Source organism: Salmo salar, chromosome ssa24 (assembly GCF_905237065.1).
Source record: "Salmo salar chromosome ssa24, Ssal_v3.1, whole genome shotgun sequence".
Classification (NCBI taxonomy): Eukaryota; Metazoa; Chordata; class Actinopteri; order Salmoniformes; family Salmonidae; genus Salmo; species Salmo salar.
This window is the reverse complement of record NC_059465.1, coordinates 16,808,924-16,829,082: the sequence shown is the minus strand read 5'-3', so window position 1 is coordinate 16,829,082 and position 20,159 is coordinate 16,808,924. Positions and strand designations below refer to the sequence as shown.

The window sequence follows — 20,159 nt, the reverse complement described above, 5'->3', positions numbered from 1 at the left end:
TTGGGAAGTGGAAACGTCTAGGAGCAACAACGTCTCAGGCACGAAGTGGTAGGCCACACAAGTTTACAGAATGGGACCGCTGAAGTGCGTAGCGCATAAAAATTGTCAGTCCTCGGCAACACTCCCTACCCAGTTCCAAACTGCCTCTGGAAGCAACATCAATTTGTTGGGAGCTTCATTAAATGACTTTCCATGGCCGAGCAGCCGCACACAAGCCTAGGATCACCATCCGCAATGCCAAGTGTCGGCTGGAGTGGTGTGAAGCTTGCCGCCATTGGATTCTGGAGCAGTGGAAACTAATTCTCTGGAGTGATGAATCATGCTTCACCATTTGGCAGTCCGACAGACGAATCTGGGTTTGGCTGATGACAGGAGAACCCTACCTGCTCCAATGCATAGTGCCAACAGTAAAGTTTGGAGGAGGAATAATTATCTGGGCCTGTTTTTCATGGTTTGGGCTAGGCCCCTTAGTTCCAGAGAAGGTACATCTTAACACTACAGCATACAATGAGATTGTAGATGATTCTGTGCTTCCAACTTTGTAGCAACAGTTTGGGGAAGGCCCTTTCCTGTTTCAGCATGACAATGTTCCCGTGCACAAAGCGAGGTCCATACAGAAATGGTTTGTTGAGATCGGCGTGGAATAACTTGACTGACCTGCACAGAGCCCTGACCTCAACCCCATTGAACACCTTTGGGATGAATTGTGGCTGTGGTAGATTGTTCTCTCTGCTATCACTTGGGTGGCTAGAGTCTTTGACAATTATAGGGCCTTCCTCTGGCACCGCCTGGTATAGAGGTCCTGGATGGCAGGGAGCTCGGCCTCAGAGATGTACTGGGCCGTACGCACTACCCGCTGTAGCACCTTGTGGTTGGATGCAAAGCAATTGTCATACCAAGCAGTGATACACCCAGTCAAGATGCTCTCAATGGTGCAGCTGTAAAACTTTTCAGCCTCTTGAGGGGGAAGAGGCATTGTCGTGCCTTCTTCACGATTGTGTTGTTGTGTGGACCACGATAATTCCTTAGTGGTGTGGACACCGAGGAAGCTCTCCACACGCTCCACTACAGATCTGTTGATGTGGATGGGGGCATGCTCGGCACTCCGTTTCCTGTAGTCTACGAACACCTTTGTCATGCTGACATGGAGGGAGAGGTTTGTCCTGGTACCACACTGCCATGTCACTGACCTCTTCCCTATAGTCTCATCATTGTCTGTGATCAGGCCAAACACTGACGTGTCGTCAGCGAACTTGGAGTTGTGCACAGCCACGCAGTCGTGGGTGAACCGGGAGCATAGGAGGGGACGACGCACGCACCCCTGAGGGGCCCCAGTGTTGAGGTTCAGCGTGGCGGATGTGTCATCTACCCTCACCACCTGGGGGTGGCCTGTCAGGAAGCCCAGGATTCAGTTGCAGAGGGAGCTGTTCAGTGTCAGGGTCCTTAGCTTAGTGATGAGCTTTTGGGGCACTATGGTGTTGAACGCTGGGCTATAGTCAATGAATAGCATTCTCACATAGGTGATTCTCTTGTCCAGTTGGGAGAGGGCAGTGTGGAAGAGATTGCGTCATCGGTGCATCTGTTGGGACGGTATGCAAATTGAGTGGGTCCAGAGTATCTGTGATGTTGATGTGAGCCATGACCAAGGGTGTAGTGATGCCGGAGCCCGGAGGAGCGGTGCTCCCTCACCTTTTTCAATTTGACAATGCACGGAGCTGGTAACAATATTTCTGGAAAAAATACATTCTGCTAAATTCTGAATAAATGATTTAATTACCACAATTTCATGAAAAACAATAGAATTTAACTATTTAGGTTACAGCAGCCTAGAGGGAGGTAAATGGTGGGTTATTTTCTGTCTTCTCTTTAGCGGTGACGAGAATGATGAACTATAGGCTACGTGTGTGTGTGCACTGCAGAGGCTTGTCGGAGGCTTGACCACTCTGGCATATCAGAATGTAAGGGAAAAAAATCAATACTGAAAACCTATATGAAACGCAACATGTAAAGTGTTGGTCCCATGTTTCAGGAGCTGAAATAAAAGATCCCTGAAATGTCCCATATGCACAAAAAGCTTATTTATGTAAAATGTTTTACTCATTTGTTTATATCCCTATTAGTGAGCATCTCTCCTTTGCCAAGATAATCCATCCATCTGACAGGTGTGGCATATCAAGAAGCTTTTTAAACAGCATGATCATTACACAGGTGCACCTTGTGCTGGGGGCAATAAAAAGCCACTCTAAAAAGTGCAGTTTTGTCACACAACACAATGCCACAGACATCACGTTTTGAAGGAGTGTGCAATTGGCATGCTGACTGCAGGAATGTCCACCAGAGCTGTTGCCAGAGAATTTAATGTTCATTTCTCTACCATAAGACACCTCCTACTTCATTTTAGAGAATTTGGCAGTATGCCCAACCGGCCTCACAACCGCAGACCACGTGTAACCACACCAGCCCAGGACCTCTACATCCGGCTTCTTCACCTGCGGGATCATCTGAGACCAGCCACCTGGACAGCTGATGAAACTGAGGAGTGTTTCTGTCTGTATTAAAGCCCTTTTGTGGGGAAAAACTCATTCTGATTGGCTGGGCCTGGCTCTGTAGTGGGTGGGGCTGGCTCCCAAGTCATGTCAAAACCATAGATTAGGGCCTAATGAATGTATTTCAATTGACTGATTTCCTTATATGAACTGTAACTCAGTAAAATTGTTGAAATTGTTGCATGTTGGGTTATTTTTGTTCAGTATACATTCACTGTGCCTTGATGTTCATAAAACTCCACGGACCCCCTCTCTACTCTTGCGCAGTGGAACCCAGAACGATATGTGACCACTTGGTTTTACGGCTAGGGTTGGAATGGGTCAGAAACTTTCCGGGAAGTTATGCCTGGGAATTTGGGGAATTTTGCTTAAATTCATCAAAAAAGTTAGCTTTTAACAGTGAACCTTTTTTTGGGATACACAAGGCAATTCTAGGTCTTGTGGCATATTTTGGTTAAACTATCTCCAATTCAATGGAATTGCAACCCTCTGCATACGCAGTGCATTCTTCCATCACATGAACAGCTGATTCTCAAGATCTTGCACACTAATGAGACGCTATTGAGCCCACACTACTACACTGTCTGAGCACTACATGCTTTCTGGTAAGTTTTAATTACAATACTGGGTTGGGTAAATATATTTTATATGACATACATGATTTTTTGTTAACTAGAAAATGGTAGCCTACAGCAAAGTGTGTTTAAATCATTTCTAACTTAACAATTTCTGCTAGTTAGTTTTGCTACCATGTGAGTTTTAGCTTGCTTGAGCCTGCTAACTGAGAAGTGCTAATTCACCTGTTTCCATACATGTTTCATTTTAAAACATGTATCTTACAAAGGAGTTGTTTAATCTAACTGCTTAACTATTTATCTGTACATGGAATTATTTTTTTAAACTTATTTCTAATCTTTACAGGAAAGATGTGTAGAGACATTTCACTGCAGCTAATGTAGAAGGAAAAGCTGGGTACATTTGCAAATACTGTGCCAAATCATATTTTAAGAATGCAACTTTGATGCAGAATCATCTGGCCAAGTGCATAAAGTTCCCTCAGCGCTCACAACAAACAACCTCTGACAAAAGTCCCTCTACTTCTATTAGAGGTGAAAATTATGAATCAGACACCTTATCGATAGCAACAGCTCATGGTCCTCCTGGAATCAGAAGTGTTTGTTGACTCAATGGAGGAACGTAGTCAAAGAAATGCTGATGAATGTCTTGCTCGAGCAGTGTATGCAACTGGTTCACGTCTGGTGCTCGCAGGCAATGTGTATTGGAAGAGATTTCTGAATGTTCTTCACCCAGCATACACCCCTCCAACCAGACATGCTTTATCTACTCATTTGCTGGATGCAGAGTTCAACAAAGTTCAAGTGAAGGTCAAGCAAATCATAGAGAAAGCAGACTGTATTGCAATCATCTCTGATGGGTGTTGAATGTTCGTGGCCAAGGAATAATTAACTCCATCTCCACCCCTCAACCAGTATTCTGCAAAGACACAAGGGACAACAGACACACCGGTCTCTACATTGCAGATGAGCTGAAGGCAGTTATCAATGACCTTGGACCACATAAGGTATTTGCACTGGTGACAGACAATTCTGTGAACATGAAGGCTGCTTGGTCTAAAGTGGAGGAGTCCTACCCTCACATCACATCCATTGGCTGTGCTGCTAATGCATTGAATCTGCTCCTCAAGGACATCATGGCACTGAAAACAATGGATATCCTCTACAAGAGAGCCAAGGAAATGGTTAGGTATGTGAAGGGTCATCAAGTTATAGCAGCAATCTACACCAAGCAAAGTGAGAAGAATAAGAGCACCGCATTGAAGCTTCCCAGCAACACCCATTGATGTTGTCATGTTTGACAGTCTCCTGGAGGGGAAGGAGTCTCTCCAAGAAATGGCCATATCACAGTTTGCCGACAAGGACAGCCCTATCAAGAGGATCCTCCTGGATGATGTATGTTGGGATAGAGTGGTAAGCAGCCTGAAACTCCTGAAACCTATAGCAGTAGCCATTATACGGATTGAGGGAGACAATGCCATCCTGTCAGATGTTAAGACTCTGCTTGCAGATGTAAGAGAAGAAATCCGTACTGCCCTGCCCACTTCACTGTTGCTCCAAGCAGAAGAAACTGCAGTTCTGAAATACATCAAATAGCATGAAGACTTCTGCCTGAAGCCCATACACGCCGCAGCATACATGTTGGACACCAAGTATGCTGGCAAGAGCATCCTGTCTGGTGCAGAGATCAACAAGGCCTTTGGTGTTATTACTACCGTGTCTCGCCAACTTGGCCTGCATGAGGGCAAGGTTCTTGGCAGTCTGACGAAGTACACTTCCAAGCAAGGGCTTTGGGATGGAAATGCAACATGGCAGTCGTGGCAACATATCTTATCATATCCTATCAACCTGTGGTAAATTAAATTGATTGGACATGATTTGGAAAGGCACACGCCTGTCTATATAAGGTCCCACAGTTGACAGTGCATGTCAGAGCAAAAACCAAGAAATGAGGTCGAAGGAATTGTCCGTAGAGCTCCAATACAGGATTGTGTCGAGGCACAGATCTGGGGAAGGGTACCAACACCTTTCTGCAGCATTGAAGGTCCCCAAGAACATAGTGGCGTCCATCATTCTTAAATGGAAGAAGTTTGGAACCACAAAGACTCTTCTTAGAACTGGCCGCCCAACCAAACTGAGCAATCGGGGGAGAAGGGCCTTGGTCAGGGAGGTGACCAAGAACCGATGGTCACTCTGACAGAGCTCCAGAGTTCCTCTGTGGAGATGGGACAACCTTCCAAAAGGGCAACCATCTCTGCAGCACTCCACCAATCAGGCCTTGATGGTACAGGGGCCAGACGGAAGCCAATCCTCAGTAAAAGGCACGACAGCCCACTTGGAATTTGCTAAAAGGCACCTAAAGGACTCTCAGACCATGAGAAACAAGATTCTCTCGTATGATGACCTGAATGCCAAGCATCACACCTGGAGGAAACCTGGCGTCATCCCGACAATGAAGTATGGTGGTGGCAGCATCATGCTGTGGGGATGTTTTTCAGTGGCAGGGAGACTAGTCAGGAGCAAAGTACAGAGAGATCATTGATGAAAATCTGCTCCAGAGCACTCAGGACCTCAGACTGGGGCGAGGGTTCGCCTTCCAACAGGACAATGACCTTAAGCACATAGCCAAGACACCGCAAGAGTGGCTTTGGGACAAGTCTCTGAATGTACTTGAGTGTCCCAGCCAGAGCCCGAACCCCATCGAACATCTCTGGAGAGACCTGAAAATAGCTGTGCAGCAACGCTTCCCATCCAACCTGACAGAGCTTGAGAGGTTCTGCAGAGAAGAATGGGAGAAACTCCCCAAATACAGGTGTGCCAAGCTTGTAGCATCATACCCAAGAAGACTCAAGGCTGTAATCGCTGCCAAAGGGGCTTCAACAAAGTACTGAGTAAAGGGTCTGAATACTTATGTAAATGTGATATTTCAAAAGAAAATTATACATTTGCAAACATTTCTAAAAACCTGTTTTTGCTTTGTCATTTTGGGGTATTGTATGTAGATTGAGGATTTATTTATTTGTAATCAATTTTAGAATGAGGCTGTAACAGAACAAAATGTGGAAAAACTCAAGGGGTCTGCATACTTTCCGAATACACTATTTTAATTGTTTTGTGATGTAATTCCCTTAATCTTGCCTTGGCAGCAGCTAATGGGGATCACTCATAAATATATATATATATATACACACACACGACTTAAGGATGGTTGTTGACTCTTATAGTCTGGATAAGTAGATGGGGTAAAGGTTAATGGTCAGTTCATACCCGTATGAAGATCAGCGCGCTGGAGTCTCCCACTTTGTACTTCCCCTCAGACACCTTGGTCATTGGGAACTGGGCGGGGCAGGAGCAGCGGCCCAGGATCTCCCGCACCTGGAGAAGAAGACATAACACAGGCCTGTTTAACACCCACAGCCAATGAAACATGACACTCCATATTCACACAGCTACAGAAAGGAACAACAAGAAGCACAAACTGTTCAGTCTCTGTTCAACCTTCCTTATTCTTTATTTCAACTCTTCCTATGAGATCATGCTTACTCATATCCATGATCATGACCAAATCCCCTCTGGTCCTGAGCTGTGTGTGTGTGTCAACAGCATAGTGACTTTATTACATTAGGGTGAGACATGGCTAGCACTGTTTGTCTGTGTGTCTCAGCTTTCAGCAGAGCAGAGGTCCCTCTGAGTACCTGAGTAATGGAGGGCCCCTCCCCTCCCTCGCCAATTATTGCCTCAGCTGCCTGGAACACTTAGTCCAGCTCATTGCTGCAGTATAAAATGTCATCAAGGAATACACATAAAGCTAAATGAAAAGAGTTCGCATTACAACACACACACACACTGCTGTAGGGACCTCCTGACCGCAGAGCAGTACTTTGATGGGCAATAAGGTGAGGCTATAACTAAAGTCAAAGGGATGACGTAAATGATCCTGTGGTTCCAGTGGTGTTTTGGGTTGACAGAGAGAGACGGCTCTGGTACTGTGCTGTATGTGGTTGGGGTGCTTATTAAGCAGAGTGGAGTCAGACAGAACTCTAGGGTGGGGGCGAGAGAGGCCTGCCCTTGCGAGGGCTCTCTCTCTCGACCGGGATTGGCCAACTTTGATGTTATTCTTGGCAGATCTCTCAGACAAAGGCGTGTGCACACTTGTGGAGCGAGAGACGGTGAGGAGAGAGAGAGACCGACAACATCACAGAGGACAAAGAGAGGCAAGCTGAGCAAGGACAGACAAACAGGGACTGCTGTACTCCATATGTACTGTATAGACAGGAGCACATGTCCAGTCTAAACACATTAGAGAAACAAGGGAAAGGCTCTCAGTAGTCGCTCAAGGAATTAATCACACTAAGAAAATAAATAAGATGAAGAGAGATTGAATAAGATCAACATAAATGAAACCTAGCCAGGTATCATTGAAGAAGACAGTATACCATCCATATATAGTATATTAGCTAGATGCAGCATCAGTGTTGCAGGTTATGACTGGCCTCCAGTGTGGCTGCTCACTGTGGTGAATGGCTCATTTTCCAGATTATGGCTTATTCAGGAGATTAGGGAGGGACCTTGTTATTTTCCTAAAATAGTGGTCTTTATTCCCCCTACTAATTAAAGTGAGGGTGGAATCAGTGTTAAGTCTCTCTACATCTCACCTGTCTCCCCAGGACTACATACTAAATCATTAGCCTCCCACTGCCTTCTCTCTCTACTGAATTCTGTTTCCTGTTTTCTTTCTCCCACTCTCTCCTTCTCCATCTGCTAGTCTATCAGTCCCTCTTCATCTCTTTCTATCATCCCTCCTCAGTTTCTCACAGAGTCTTTCTCTGTCTGTCATGTATTTCTTTCACTGCCCTTTTCTGCTCTGCTTGCTCTCCAAGCCTCCTTTTAGTCTCTCAGTTGTTCTTTCACTATGTGGACAAACCCTGTTTGGAAAAACCCCAGCCAGTGAGTTAATGGAAATATCCTCCTGGTTACAGACACACACAGCCTTATCCTTCCTTTTTTTAACAGACCGTTTGTTTTCTTTTTTCTTTCTTTAGTACAGCCTTTCAGCTGTTTCTCCTTCCAGCCCCAGAAGACACCTCCCACAAACCCTTTGGGCTGACTGAGGTCATCAGTTTTCCTCCAGAGGAGGTCATAGAGTTGAGGGTTGTAAATATACAGTGAAAATATCAACCCTGTTTCAAAAAGATCCCTCATAGAAACATGGTCTGAGACATTCCCATCAATGACACCATTGAACTTTGTTTAAATATCAGTTAACTATTTCATATAAACTTTGTGGAATCTAATTGCATCATTCCAAATCAGATTCTGGTGACTGCTGTGTCTTAGCTAAAACAACAACTGACCTTGTACAACACAACAAGCTCAGAGAATCACTCAAACACACACAAGAGCATGAGACTAAAACACTGACGTGGAACCGTGCTAGGGGAGAGAAAACGTGAGGTCACGCAGGAAGCATGTGGAACTGGAGCGCTGTGAGAGAGCTGGGGGATGAATTATGGATGGGTGTCGGTCACATGGGGAACGTGCCGAAGAGCTGTGACGTGTGTGAGAGAGAGAGAGACAGAGAAAGAACCAAGGCCCGACATCTGCAGTTAGATTCAGACAGTCTCACAGTACACCCCTATGTATACTAGGAAGGAATTTACTGTAATCATCTCAAGATCAGCTGGAGAATGTTCACATGTATCTGTAGGGACGGTATGAAAACACAACACTGCTGTGATCAATGAACAACGAGAGACAGTGTTGTGAAACTCAGATTAATTAGTGTTCCTGGGTTTGCCTTGAAGCAGGGTGTATTTGCAGGATATGTGTTTTGTTTTTCCCTTTGATAATTGAGTCCACACACCATATTGGTGGTCTCTGATTCTCTGCCTCCAACAGAGATTGAGGTAATCAACTCTTTATTACCTTCCTTCCTGTCCTACATAGGGACGGAGGAGAGCGGAGGGTAGGCCATGGAGGAGATAAGATGAGGGGTGAGGCTTTTCCAACCCCCGGGAGCACACCATACACACTGTACTTCATTGGGACACAGAGGAAATGGGATTGGTGGTGAGTGAGTGATTTGTGTATGGCAACGATCCCTCTTCATGTAATTTCTTTGGAATGTAGCCGTTATTGGCATGACGGTTGTGAAATGCCAGTTAATGACGGTCTAGCTGAGTTTTGAATCAGTTTAGTTGTGTTCCCTTAGCCACAATGTGCTAAGTTGCTTTTACAATAAAGGGATGACTGTGTCCCAGCCTTGGCTTCATGGTGGGGATCTCTAGAAATGACAGGACACGTCCCAACACAAACCATACAATCAGATGAGCGATGGAAGCTTCTTGAAATTGAATCTAGGCCACAGGGAGTAGATTGGAATGGAGGAGCATATCTGGAACTTCAGGGGGGATTACTGCTTTAGCCTCTCATTTACGCCACATCCTAAAAACACTGGACGCAGACACCACTAAATCTTATTCAATCACCTTGTCTCAAAAGACAAACAGTCGTGGGTCAAAACAAAGAAAATGTAATTGGCCTACTCAGCCAGCATTTTTTCTCCTAGCACCGAAATTTGGCGGGACTCAGGACGGGTTTACGGTGATGAAAGGGTGCTGTTGAACCAACACCCGCGGGGGAGCAGCATTGTTGGATGGATCATGCGGGTGCTTGTAAGAACACACCCTACTGCATCCTACACCAACAGGCTAGACCAGCTGAGGATGGTGAGAACAGGGACCAACCCCCTGGGTTATCCTGATAAATGAGAACGTCAACTAAAACTAAGAACATTTACTTTGGGACTATGGATAGAATGGCAACACTGTTACTTAGAAATGAAAAGTACAGTTATCATTGTATTTATTTAGCTTCTTTGTTGATGCTACAGCCTTCGCAAAAGTGAGCTATCTTTTTGAAACAATAAACCACTGTATTTTAGTAAGGCGAATCATAAGTAACCTTGCTCAAGGGGAAAAATGTGGGACATCCCACCTATAATTTAAAGAAAGTGTTGTTTTTCTGGAAACCTATTTTTTGACCACATGATCACTCTTCTGCTTAGTGCTGTGTGACTAAATGAAAAACACGTGTCTACTCAGAGATTTGACAAGGGTTGGGGGAGGAGGGGTTTGAGGTAAACCAGCCGTGATAACATTGGACTGCCTCCATTCTAACACATCACATTGCCATGCAGAGGACATATCTGACTTTAGGAGAAACTGATGATTTCAGAAACAGGGTTCGGGTCATTTCCAGTTCAAAATGAAAGGAAGGATTTTTGAGCTGGTGAGCTGTTCGGATCACCATGACGAGACACCAGACAATCCTCATCTCCGTCCATATCACATGATGGAAGAGTGCTTTATTGTCCCCCACGATGATATCGAGGCGGGGACTGTGGACCGGTCTCTGTCTATCCGTCCTTCTGTTAGTCACACATGATATCTCAGACAGCACCGGACGTAACCTGGGTGAATGATGCGTCTTGCCATAGAGATCCGGATTTTACAAAACGACACTGATTGGCCCAAGGCGGGAGATATAGTAATGAACTGAAATGTGTGTGTATCATTAGTGGGGGACGACATGTTTACTGTTGCCTTGTTGTTTTATCATCAGTCTGTAGTCTAATTGTGGTCTGCCAATGTTATGAGTGACTGGCTATAGACAGTGATTGCTGATTCCGCCAGTCCACCTGAGACTCCAGGCGGGGCTCAGCTGGGGGTGGGAGGGATGGGGGGGCGCACAAAACAAGACTACTCACCCAAACAAAAACACACATGACATTAAGCATGTGCACAAGCACAGTTTCCACTGTAAACCTAGCTAGACATTGCAATAATGAAATAGAACTGACAACAATCTGTGAAGTCAGCCCATTGGTCTGTTTCCTGCCACATGATGGAGAGCGGAGGTGAGAGAGAGAGAGGGGTCTGTTCTGTATTAGTCAGCTGGACTAATAAATAATCATAAAATGCTAAAACATTTAAGGGCCCAGGTAGTCCGTGCACTGACCTCATGTAGAAAACTCTCCCGAGAAGTGTGTGTGTGAGACGCTGCAAACAGAAACACTGAGATATGCTCCCCTAGCAAAGCCCATGAGCCTGACACTGCCAGCCATGATGACCTACTTTTCCTCTCTCTCTCACACACACTCTCCATCTATCCCTGTGTGTAAAATCCATTACAGTCGGCTGTAGCAGAGTGTACAGTAAAGACACTCCAGGCATATTATCTGTTATTGTGTTTCTCTCTGTTTTCTGAATACATGAATTGGACCATAAGGTTAATGGGGCAAAGTGTTCACAGAAGACATATAGCCTCCCACTCACCCTCCTGGTGCCTGCTCCTCTTCCTGTGTCCACACCCACACCATCAGGGCCAATCATTCCATCTCAATGTGAGATGACAGCCATAGTTTACAGTGTTGGCAACACTGGCAGTCTCTTCCTTCTCATCTCCTCTGCCACCAATAAAGCATTGCCTTATCGTCCCCAAGGGAAGTATGTGGGGGATGTGATGGGGGCTGTGGGGGTTGTTGAGTGTTTATTAAATGAATGACTGAGTCTTGGAGTCTGAGGGTGAAGACATATGAAACATTTTGTCTGAAAGAATGAGATAGATGGAGGGAGAGCGCAGCATACAAAGCATCCTTTTAGACCTGAGGCAGAGCTCCTAGGGTTTGCTGTTATTGTCTTTGAGGCTGCATGCTGGCTGGCAAAGGTGTATGTGCCTATATGTGTGTGTGAAGCCTGCCTGTAGTATGTGTATGTGCATAGGCATTAAAAGCTGTGCATGTGCATTCGTGGCCGAGTATGTTTTATGTATTCTTTGTTGTTCATGAGCCTGTATCATTGTTGTATGTAGGCCACTAACCTCGAGGCCTGAATGCTCTCCAAGCCCACAGCTGAGAGAACAGCACACTGCAGGGCCAAGAAAACACACAGAAAAGGGCGTTTGTGTAGTTAGTTTGGCATGTCTTATTGCCATTGGATTCTGAAGGGATCTAGACAGTTTTGGGACTTATCATTATCATAGTCTCTGGAGGAGGTAGGTAAATATGGGATGGTTCATAGTTGAGAAAATCCTCTAATGTCAAAGGATAAAAGTTGTTTGGACAGTATACACAAGCCAGCAGCTGCCTGTCTCATTGTATCAAGGCACACCTGCAGGAATAGGGTAAAATGGAACATTCAGGGAGTTGAGATTATGAACGGCTGCTTATCTGTAGGCCCCACTAGAGGTAGGAACTGAGGGTTGGTGGGTGGGGGAATTTTCAGGATAGCATGACACTGGTTCCTCAAACTTCAGTGGAAAGTCGTGTCTCTGTATGTGTGTGTGTATGTGTGTGTGTGCGCGATGAGTAAGAGCTGAGTGACAGGGCAGTGGGAATCAACCTGGGGTATTTACATCAGGGCTTAGTGGTAAAGAGCAAAACAAACAGAGGAACTGAGTCGCCCTCAGACAACAGATACACTTCAGCTTTTCCCTGAGATATGACACCTATCTGGGGTTTCATCACACATCCTGGAGACGCTAGCCGACCTGCAGTCAGGGCAGGAAGAGGTTGACTGCTCACTGTCTAAAAACTACATTTGCCTATTTTAAAATGGGACCCTGAATCATATTTCTCACCTATTCATAAACCCATACCTAATGACTAAGTGTAGTATAGAGTAATAACACAAGGGATATAGAAAACAAATAAGTAAAGAGCAGCAGTAAATAACAATAGCGGGGCTATATACAGGGGGTACCAGTACAGAGTCAATGTGCGGGGGTACCGGTGTTGTGGTAGTATGTACATGTAGGTAGAGTTATTAAAGTGACTATGCATAGATAATAACAGAGAGTAGCAGCAGCATAGAGGGGGGGGGACAGGCAATGCAAATAGTCTGGGTAGCCATTTGATTAGATGTTTAGGAGTCTTACGGCTTGGGGTAGAAGCTGTTTAGAAGTCTCTTGGACCTAGACTTGGCACTCCGGTACCACTTGCCATGCGGTAGCAGAGAGAACAGTCTATGACTAGGGTGGCTGGAGTCTGACATTTTTTAGGTCCTTCCTCTGACACCGCCTGGTATAGAGGTCCTGGATGGCAGGAAGCTTGGCCCCTGTGATGTACTGGGCCGTACGCACTACCCTCTGTAGTGCCTTGCGATCGGAGGCCGAGCAATTGTCATACCAGGCAGTGATGCAACCCGTCAGGATGCTCTCGATGGTGTAGCTGTAAAACTTTTTGAGGAACCCATGCCAAATCTTTTCAGTCTCCTAACGGGGAATAGGTTTTGTCGTGCCCTCTTCACGACTGTCTTGGTGTGCTTGGACCATGTTAGTTTGTTGGTGATGTGGACACCAAGGAACTTGAAACTCTCAACCTGCTCCTCTACAGCCCCGTCGATGAGAATGGGGGGGGTGCTCGGTCCTCCTTTTCCTGTAGTCCACAATCATCTTCTTTGTCTTGATCACGTTGAGGGAGAGGTTGTTGTCCTTGCACCACACGGTCAGGTCTCTGACCTCCCTATAGGCTGTCTCATCGTTGTCGGTGATCAGGCCACTGTTGTGTCATGGGCAAACTTAATGATGGTGTTGGAGTCATGCCTGGTCGTGCCATCATGAGTGATCCATTACAATAAATGACATTACATGCTGTCATGTAACCGAATGGCATCCTAAGAGAGATCAGGAAACTATCCCTGAGCCAGACTCCTGCCGGCATTTAAATTGTTTATGTCAGTTAACCCACAGACCAAAGCTGATCACCAGGGTTAAAGAACTCCTGTCCTCAGCTTTCTTCCTAAACACCTCCTTTAAACAGCCTTCAATATTGAATGTGCTGGGTGCCAGGACTCTGGTCGTTAATTAATAGAAGTGGAGTGTCAGTGATTGATAATTGCACGAATGATAACCCTTTGAGCCACTGTCGTCAAGACAAACAATTTGTCAAAAACGTTAGAGTGTAAAGGAGGGTTCAAGGAGAGTTTTGATGGATACGCCAAGAGACAGGAATGAGAGAGAGAAAAGGGAAAAATAAAGAAAAAGAGGGCGAGAAAAACCCCTGACACACCACAAGGCAAGCATGACTGCCCTGCACACTGCTGGTGTCACAGCTGTGGACCAATGAAAATATCACTAAGCCCTTCATCTTTATTTCTCTCCCTCTATCTCTCATGACTAGAGACAATGAGGTTTCCAGTAATTTCACAGAGACTAATCCCATGGGAAGCTACTTTATCGAAAAGAGAAGAGGGGAATGCCAGGCCGAGTGCAATGCAGAGAATACTCGTGACTAAGGTTATGGATGACCCATGATGCATTGCGGCATCGTTGTGATTCAGTGGCTGGCTTTGTTGATCGTTATTGAATCTAAAGCCCTCCAGTCATACAAAAGTTGGATTTCTGTTAATTTACTGGTCTATATAGTCTGGATATGGGCCGACATTGACTGGCCTGCCTCAGTATCACTATGATCCAGACAAGGTCAGTTCCAAAATAGATATTAAATACTGTATGAGGAGATCTATCGACCAAAATGTATTTCAACGAGCTGCAATAATTTGAACAGGATGCTGTAGCACATTTACAGGAACACGGTGCAGTACTGTAATGCTATACTCTTTAATACCATGCAGGACTGTGGGTAATAATGCTGCTGTGCTGTGTTTCTCCCCCTTTCTGTTCCCTCCTGATTTCTTACTGAGAGAACTGCCTCATGTTGCTGATGCAGGCAGTTTTCCTCCAGCACCCAGGCACTTTATTCAGGTAGACAGAAAGAGGCTTTCGGGGTAGCAGAAACGTATGTAGTTCACTCAGCGTGCACGGTGAGTCATACTGCCCCTTAGAAAATGGGACACAGCAAGTGCATGTCCCTGACCATCTCTTAGTGGTGTGGGTGGATGGGTGTGTACACTGTACACCATAATGATAAGGTAAGACGGCAGGTCTCACCCCCTTGCCGTCGCATTCTCATAGGAACATCAGCAGTTAGCCTTGATTAAAGAGGTCTGAAATAGTAATAATAGCGTATAAAACCGGTTATGGCAGTAAGTGTATGTAGGTGCTGGTACTAGGTCAGAGGTTGGGTACATAGTACCGCTGTATGCCCTCAGAAGCTAGTGTTCATGGTTGTGATCCAGCAATTAGTGCTCGGCCATCTGAGGTCTATAGAGGGCCAAGTGGGCATGAGTATGTCTGCTGACTGTCTCTCCCCTGCTCTCATCTGTGGTGTGAAAGGATACCATTGTCCTCACTCCGCTCATCCGCACCAAAATATTAACTCCTCTCCCCCTCATAACCCAAGCACATGTTCCACCAGCTAACCCCCGTCTGCCTGTTAGTCTCTCTGTCTCTAACGATGTCTCTCTCGTGCTCACACACACACGTCTGTCTGGCAGCCAGGCCGCAATGTGGACCAGCCAGTGGGACTGGACGTTGAGGGGTAGAACACTGCTTTGCAGCCCAGGGGGAAACACTACACCCCACCTGAATGCAAATGGAAGCATCAAGTTATACATGGATAATAGATTGTGTATAAAAGTGTAACGTCAGCATATATCTATTATGATAATACTAATCAAACAGCTGCGCTCTTCCACATGAACAAATAACAAGGAGCAGTAGCTCCCCTGGCTGCCAACCACCTCGTAGAGGCAGGAGCTGAACTGACATTTCACCCTGGAGGAGTCCTTGAGAAATGTCACGAGATACCCACATAACATTTTAGAGCCTGTGAGGGAGATAATTAGTGGAGTTAGGAGGCAAACACGCCGACACAGATCAGTAAGGCAGCGTCCACCTTGAACACACACAGGAGAGCAGGGTGTAGTGACGTCAACATGTCAGGGAGATGTGTTTTTCAAAGAGGGCCCTTCACTTCTGGCACAGTAACGTTTTTAACTCTGGGCGAGCACTTCTGTAGGTTAGGCCTACTTTCAACTGCTCCATGTGTTGCTTTGGCATCATGGGACACAACATGAATTGTTTATCTTGCACAAGGGCAGGGGAGGTCTTGTTTTAGGACATTTGATTTCTCTCATAACTTGTTTTGGTCAATATGAGTGAATGTATTGAAGATGAAAACTTGCTGCATCCTAGGCCTACTGCACACTTATGGAAATGTAATGTTATGAGGGGATTGTGTGCAGTCCTTTCCCAAACAATATTTTAGGTATATCAGAAAATCAATACACCTGAGATGTTACTTACCAACTCATCTAAGTTTCTCATGTCACAGAGCACCCTCTGTTTCTGTTGCCAATGTGCATAAGGGGCAGGCTCGGGTTCATCAACCACACTCTCCTTGCGAACGAAAGCCCTGCTTATTGGAAGTAGGCTTGGACTGGGCTCCCCCTGGTTCTCCTGGTCCCGGATCTCCTCCTCGATCTCCTCCTCCAGCTGGATCAGCATCGGGGCAAGCATGCCGAACTTGGCCCCGCGCCGCGCCACCTCCAGCAGGCACAGCACAAAGTTCTTCTCGTTGCATTTCTCCACTATGTCGTTGGTTTCGAACATCAGAACATCCTTGATCCAGAGCTCCTGACGACACCAGCCGATGAAATTGGACACGTTATCCCGAGCCAAAAACGACCCAGGGACCACGTTGCGCGACTGAAAAACCACATCCTTGGTTGGCATCCTCAATGACTGTGCAACCTCCGGGTACTCCATCTGGAATTCCAGCGCTGCGCGATTCACGTTGTTGGCATGCCGACAGAGGGCACAGCCAGTCTCCAGCCCTTCCATAAAGGTGTCCGCCGTTATATCCAGGTCATACAGCGTGTTAAACCACTCGGCCAGGTCCTCCTTCATGGCATACAGGTATTCCTCGCTGGACTTGAATGGCCGGATGCTTTTGGAAGCAGCAGACTGGATGTTACTCTGATCAGCCATATTGTCGTGATATGTATCAATGCTGGCTAGTCCTACTTAATAATTCCCGGTTGTCTCATTGCATAAGCGCTCCAAAACCATATGGAGCAGAGCAAAATAACCGCGTCGACGCACCCATGACAAGCGCGCATATGCGGTATCTCAATCGAGGTCCTTGAAGGAATCCTTTGTATTGTTAAAACATATTGACATCGTGCGAGGCAGCCGTGGCGCGTGGATGCGTTTTCCGGATGTCTGTGTGATACCCATTTCCTTTAATGAGCGCATCTCTATTTCTCACGGAGTTCCAACTGCGGGCGAGAAAGAAAAAGGTATGGTTAGCTACAGATTGATACACACCCAACGCATAAATCCTCCAGGTATCCTTGACCTCCTATGTCTGTGAATAGACAATGCGTCGCGATAATCATGTTGCTGGTTTGCATGGATGGTCCAAATCACGTCTTCGCAGTATCCCTCAATAGAATGACCCTCAGCACTGACCAGTGGCAGGTTTCACAGTTCACTTGCCGTGTAACAGTCTCCCTAGCTCCCATTTTGCACCGCCTCCTGTTCTGAACATGCTGAACTGCTCTAGTTTAGACAGGTTGAGCGAGTCAGTGGCATATCCCATTATGAGGGACAAACGCCTGTAGATGGAAGAAAAAAAGCATAACCCTGTACTTACCGCCAGATCATTTAATATAGGGTTTATACTAGAGTGAAAAACTGGTATCTATTCGTAATTATAGTAATTGCTAGAGAACAAACAGCTGACCCGCACACCACTAGTTCACGTGCCGAGAAAAAACATGAGAGCGCTAGAATAAATTAAAATGTGATAAACAGGTGGCTGGATTAGCCAAGCAGACAGGGTCTTAAAATGCACATCATACAACGCCAAGAAAAGACCATCATTCATCGATAGGATTTCAAATCGTGGTAATGACCGCACCGGGTGTGTGGATATGACCGAGATTTCCTATATAACTAACAACTTTTCATAAAGCAATAATTAGCACATTTAATTCTTACCTACCTTTGAAAAGTGAATGTTTTGTCAAGAACGGACCGTTTTGTCGAGCAGACTCATTCGGTAAAACAAATCGAAACCAGCCCCACGAACAAAAGCTGTAATAGACTACAATTTGAATGAGTTCAAAAGTGTAAGACACAAATCGTTTTAATCCAACCCTCGCATGTAGGCTATTTTTTTCATTGTCGTCTTCAACACCAAGTTACTTTCCTCCCAGGACACTGGGAAATAAAAAAAAATGGGAGGCGAGTCCATTTCCTCGGGATTGAAAAGGCAGACAAAAACGTCAGGGAAACATTATTAGCATGTCAACAGGCAGCCCGCATGTTCGAAGTGCGTCAAATTCAACCATAACCATTTTAACATTGGAAAAATATGTCCAATTACTAATAGCTTATTGAAATCACTCCAAAGGAATCAACTTAATATTATAATGTAACGATGCAGCCTTGAGAGATAGCAACAGTTACACTACTTGAATTTGCAACAATGATATATATGGATGGCGGGAGCCATTAGGCGAAAACAATGATATGTATGATTTTTTCTGTGTGCACTGTGTCAAATTGAAAACCGAATGTTAAACCGGGTGAGGAGAACGACGTGTTGGGGATAACTGGGCACAAAATCTGTCTTCTCCAGGAGGTGGCGTGTTTTTGGTCACCAAACGAGGAGTTTTTGTATGGAGGTCAATGAGTGTCGATTTTGGTTCACAAACAAATATTGCTTATTTGATCGAATAGATGTTTCGGAATGATTAGGTTGTTACGAGTTTACTGACATAAGTAGGACACGTGACATGCCGGCAACTTTGAGAAAAAACACTTTAGGCCTATATCGGTTGTGCCAGTTGTCACTAGTTACCATAGCCACAAAGTCATAAACCCCGCCTATTTCTACAATTCATCTTCTTAAAATTTGATTTTAAACCTAACCTTACTACTAACCTTATGCCTAACCCTAAATTAAAACCAGAACGCAAATGTTTGTTTTCATGAATGTTTACGATTTTGACTTTGTGGCTTCGGTCACTAGTGGAAACAGTTGAGCCACACTCTCATTGGCTACAATGGTCCCGACCTGATCTTGCCTCCTACCGACTGCCTTACATTTTTCAATAAACGTATTTTAATTGTTAGAGTGGCCACCAGAGTAGGCCCGGTTTCCCAAAAGCATTTTAAGGCTACGTTCGTCGTTTGAACATTCGTAGGAGCATCGTTAAATATCCGAGCTATTTCCCAAAACCATCGTTACTAAACTTGCTATTCAAAACGCTCGTTATTTAACGATTGCATCAGACCACTGGTAGAACAGCTAAGTAGCCTACGTCGTAAATGCTTGTTCGCCCTTCCGCGTCACTCTATACACGGAATATCTCCACTAAACACACAATTAAGGTGTGTGTCTTTCTGTGACCATTTCTTTGCATGACAAGCGAAGGATACTTTTTTAATTAACCTAACAAGCGAAGGATATTTTTATTTAACTAGGCAAGTCGGTTAAGAACAAATTCTTATTTACAATGACGGCCTACCAGAAGTCAAAATGCTTCCTGCGGGAACGGGGGCTGGGATTAAAAATAAAATATAGGACTAAACACACATCACGACAAGAGAGACACCACTACATAAAGAGACCTAAAACAACAACACAGCATGGCAGCAACACAACATGGAAGCAGCACAAAACCTGGTACAGACATTATTGGGCACAAACAACAGCACAAAACGCAAGAAGGTAGAGACAACAATAAATCATTCAACTGTCTGTATGTGTCCATAATGAAGAGATGGGGATAAAACGGTCCAATTTGAGTGTATTTTTTTGCAGCTCGTTCCAGTCACTAATATAATAGGCTAAATAATAAGATGAATACAGTATAGGCTACATAGACCTAAATATTTGAACGATATTGAACTCAATTTAATGGTAATAAAATTGTTTTACTTAGCCATTTGTCTCCTGTCGTCAGAAATGTTTGCCTCGATATAGCATATTTCATGATGTGTAACATGTGCGCAATGATGTGCCTATTCTTGATTTAGTACATTATTATAGGGTAAGCATTAGCCGCCTCAATATTTGTAGCCATAGGTGAAACAATACATGATCAAAAGTATGTGGACACCGGCA

General features: G+C 45.1%; 1 protein-coding gene across 2 annotated transcripts in view; it reads right to left on the bottom strand.

Annotated features, from left to right (window-relative positions):
* The window catches only part of LOC106584974 (GAS2-like protein 2A), a 49,069-nt gene extending 30,140 nt beyond the window's left edge, over positions 1-18,929 (bottom strand). The window contains exons 1-3 of one of the 2 annotated variants that reach the window (XM_014170661.2): positions 18,030-18,929; positions 16,328-17,301; positions 6,389-6,496 (exon numbers count right to left, since the gene is read on the bottom strand). In XM_014170661.2, coding sequence (XP_014026136.2) covers positions 6,389-6,496; positions 16,328-17,011 — 792 coding nt within the window. In that variant the 5' untranslated portion in view covers positions 17,012-17,301; positions 18,030-18,929. Of the gene's footprint in view, positions 1-6,388; positions 6,497-16,327; positions 17,957-18,029 lie in introns of those variants that run through there. The other variant, XM_014170662.2, reaches the window with a different exon arrangement.
* Positions 18,930-20,159: the final 1,230 nt, after the last annotated feature.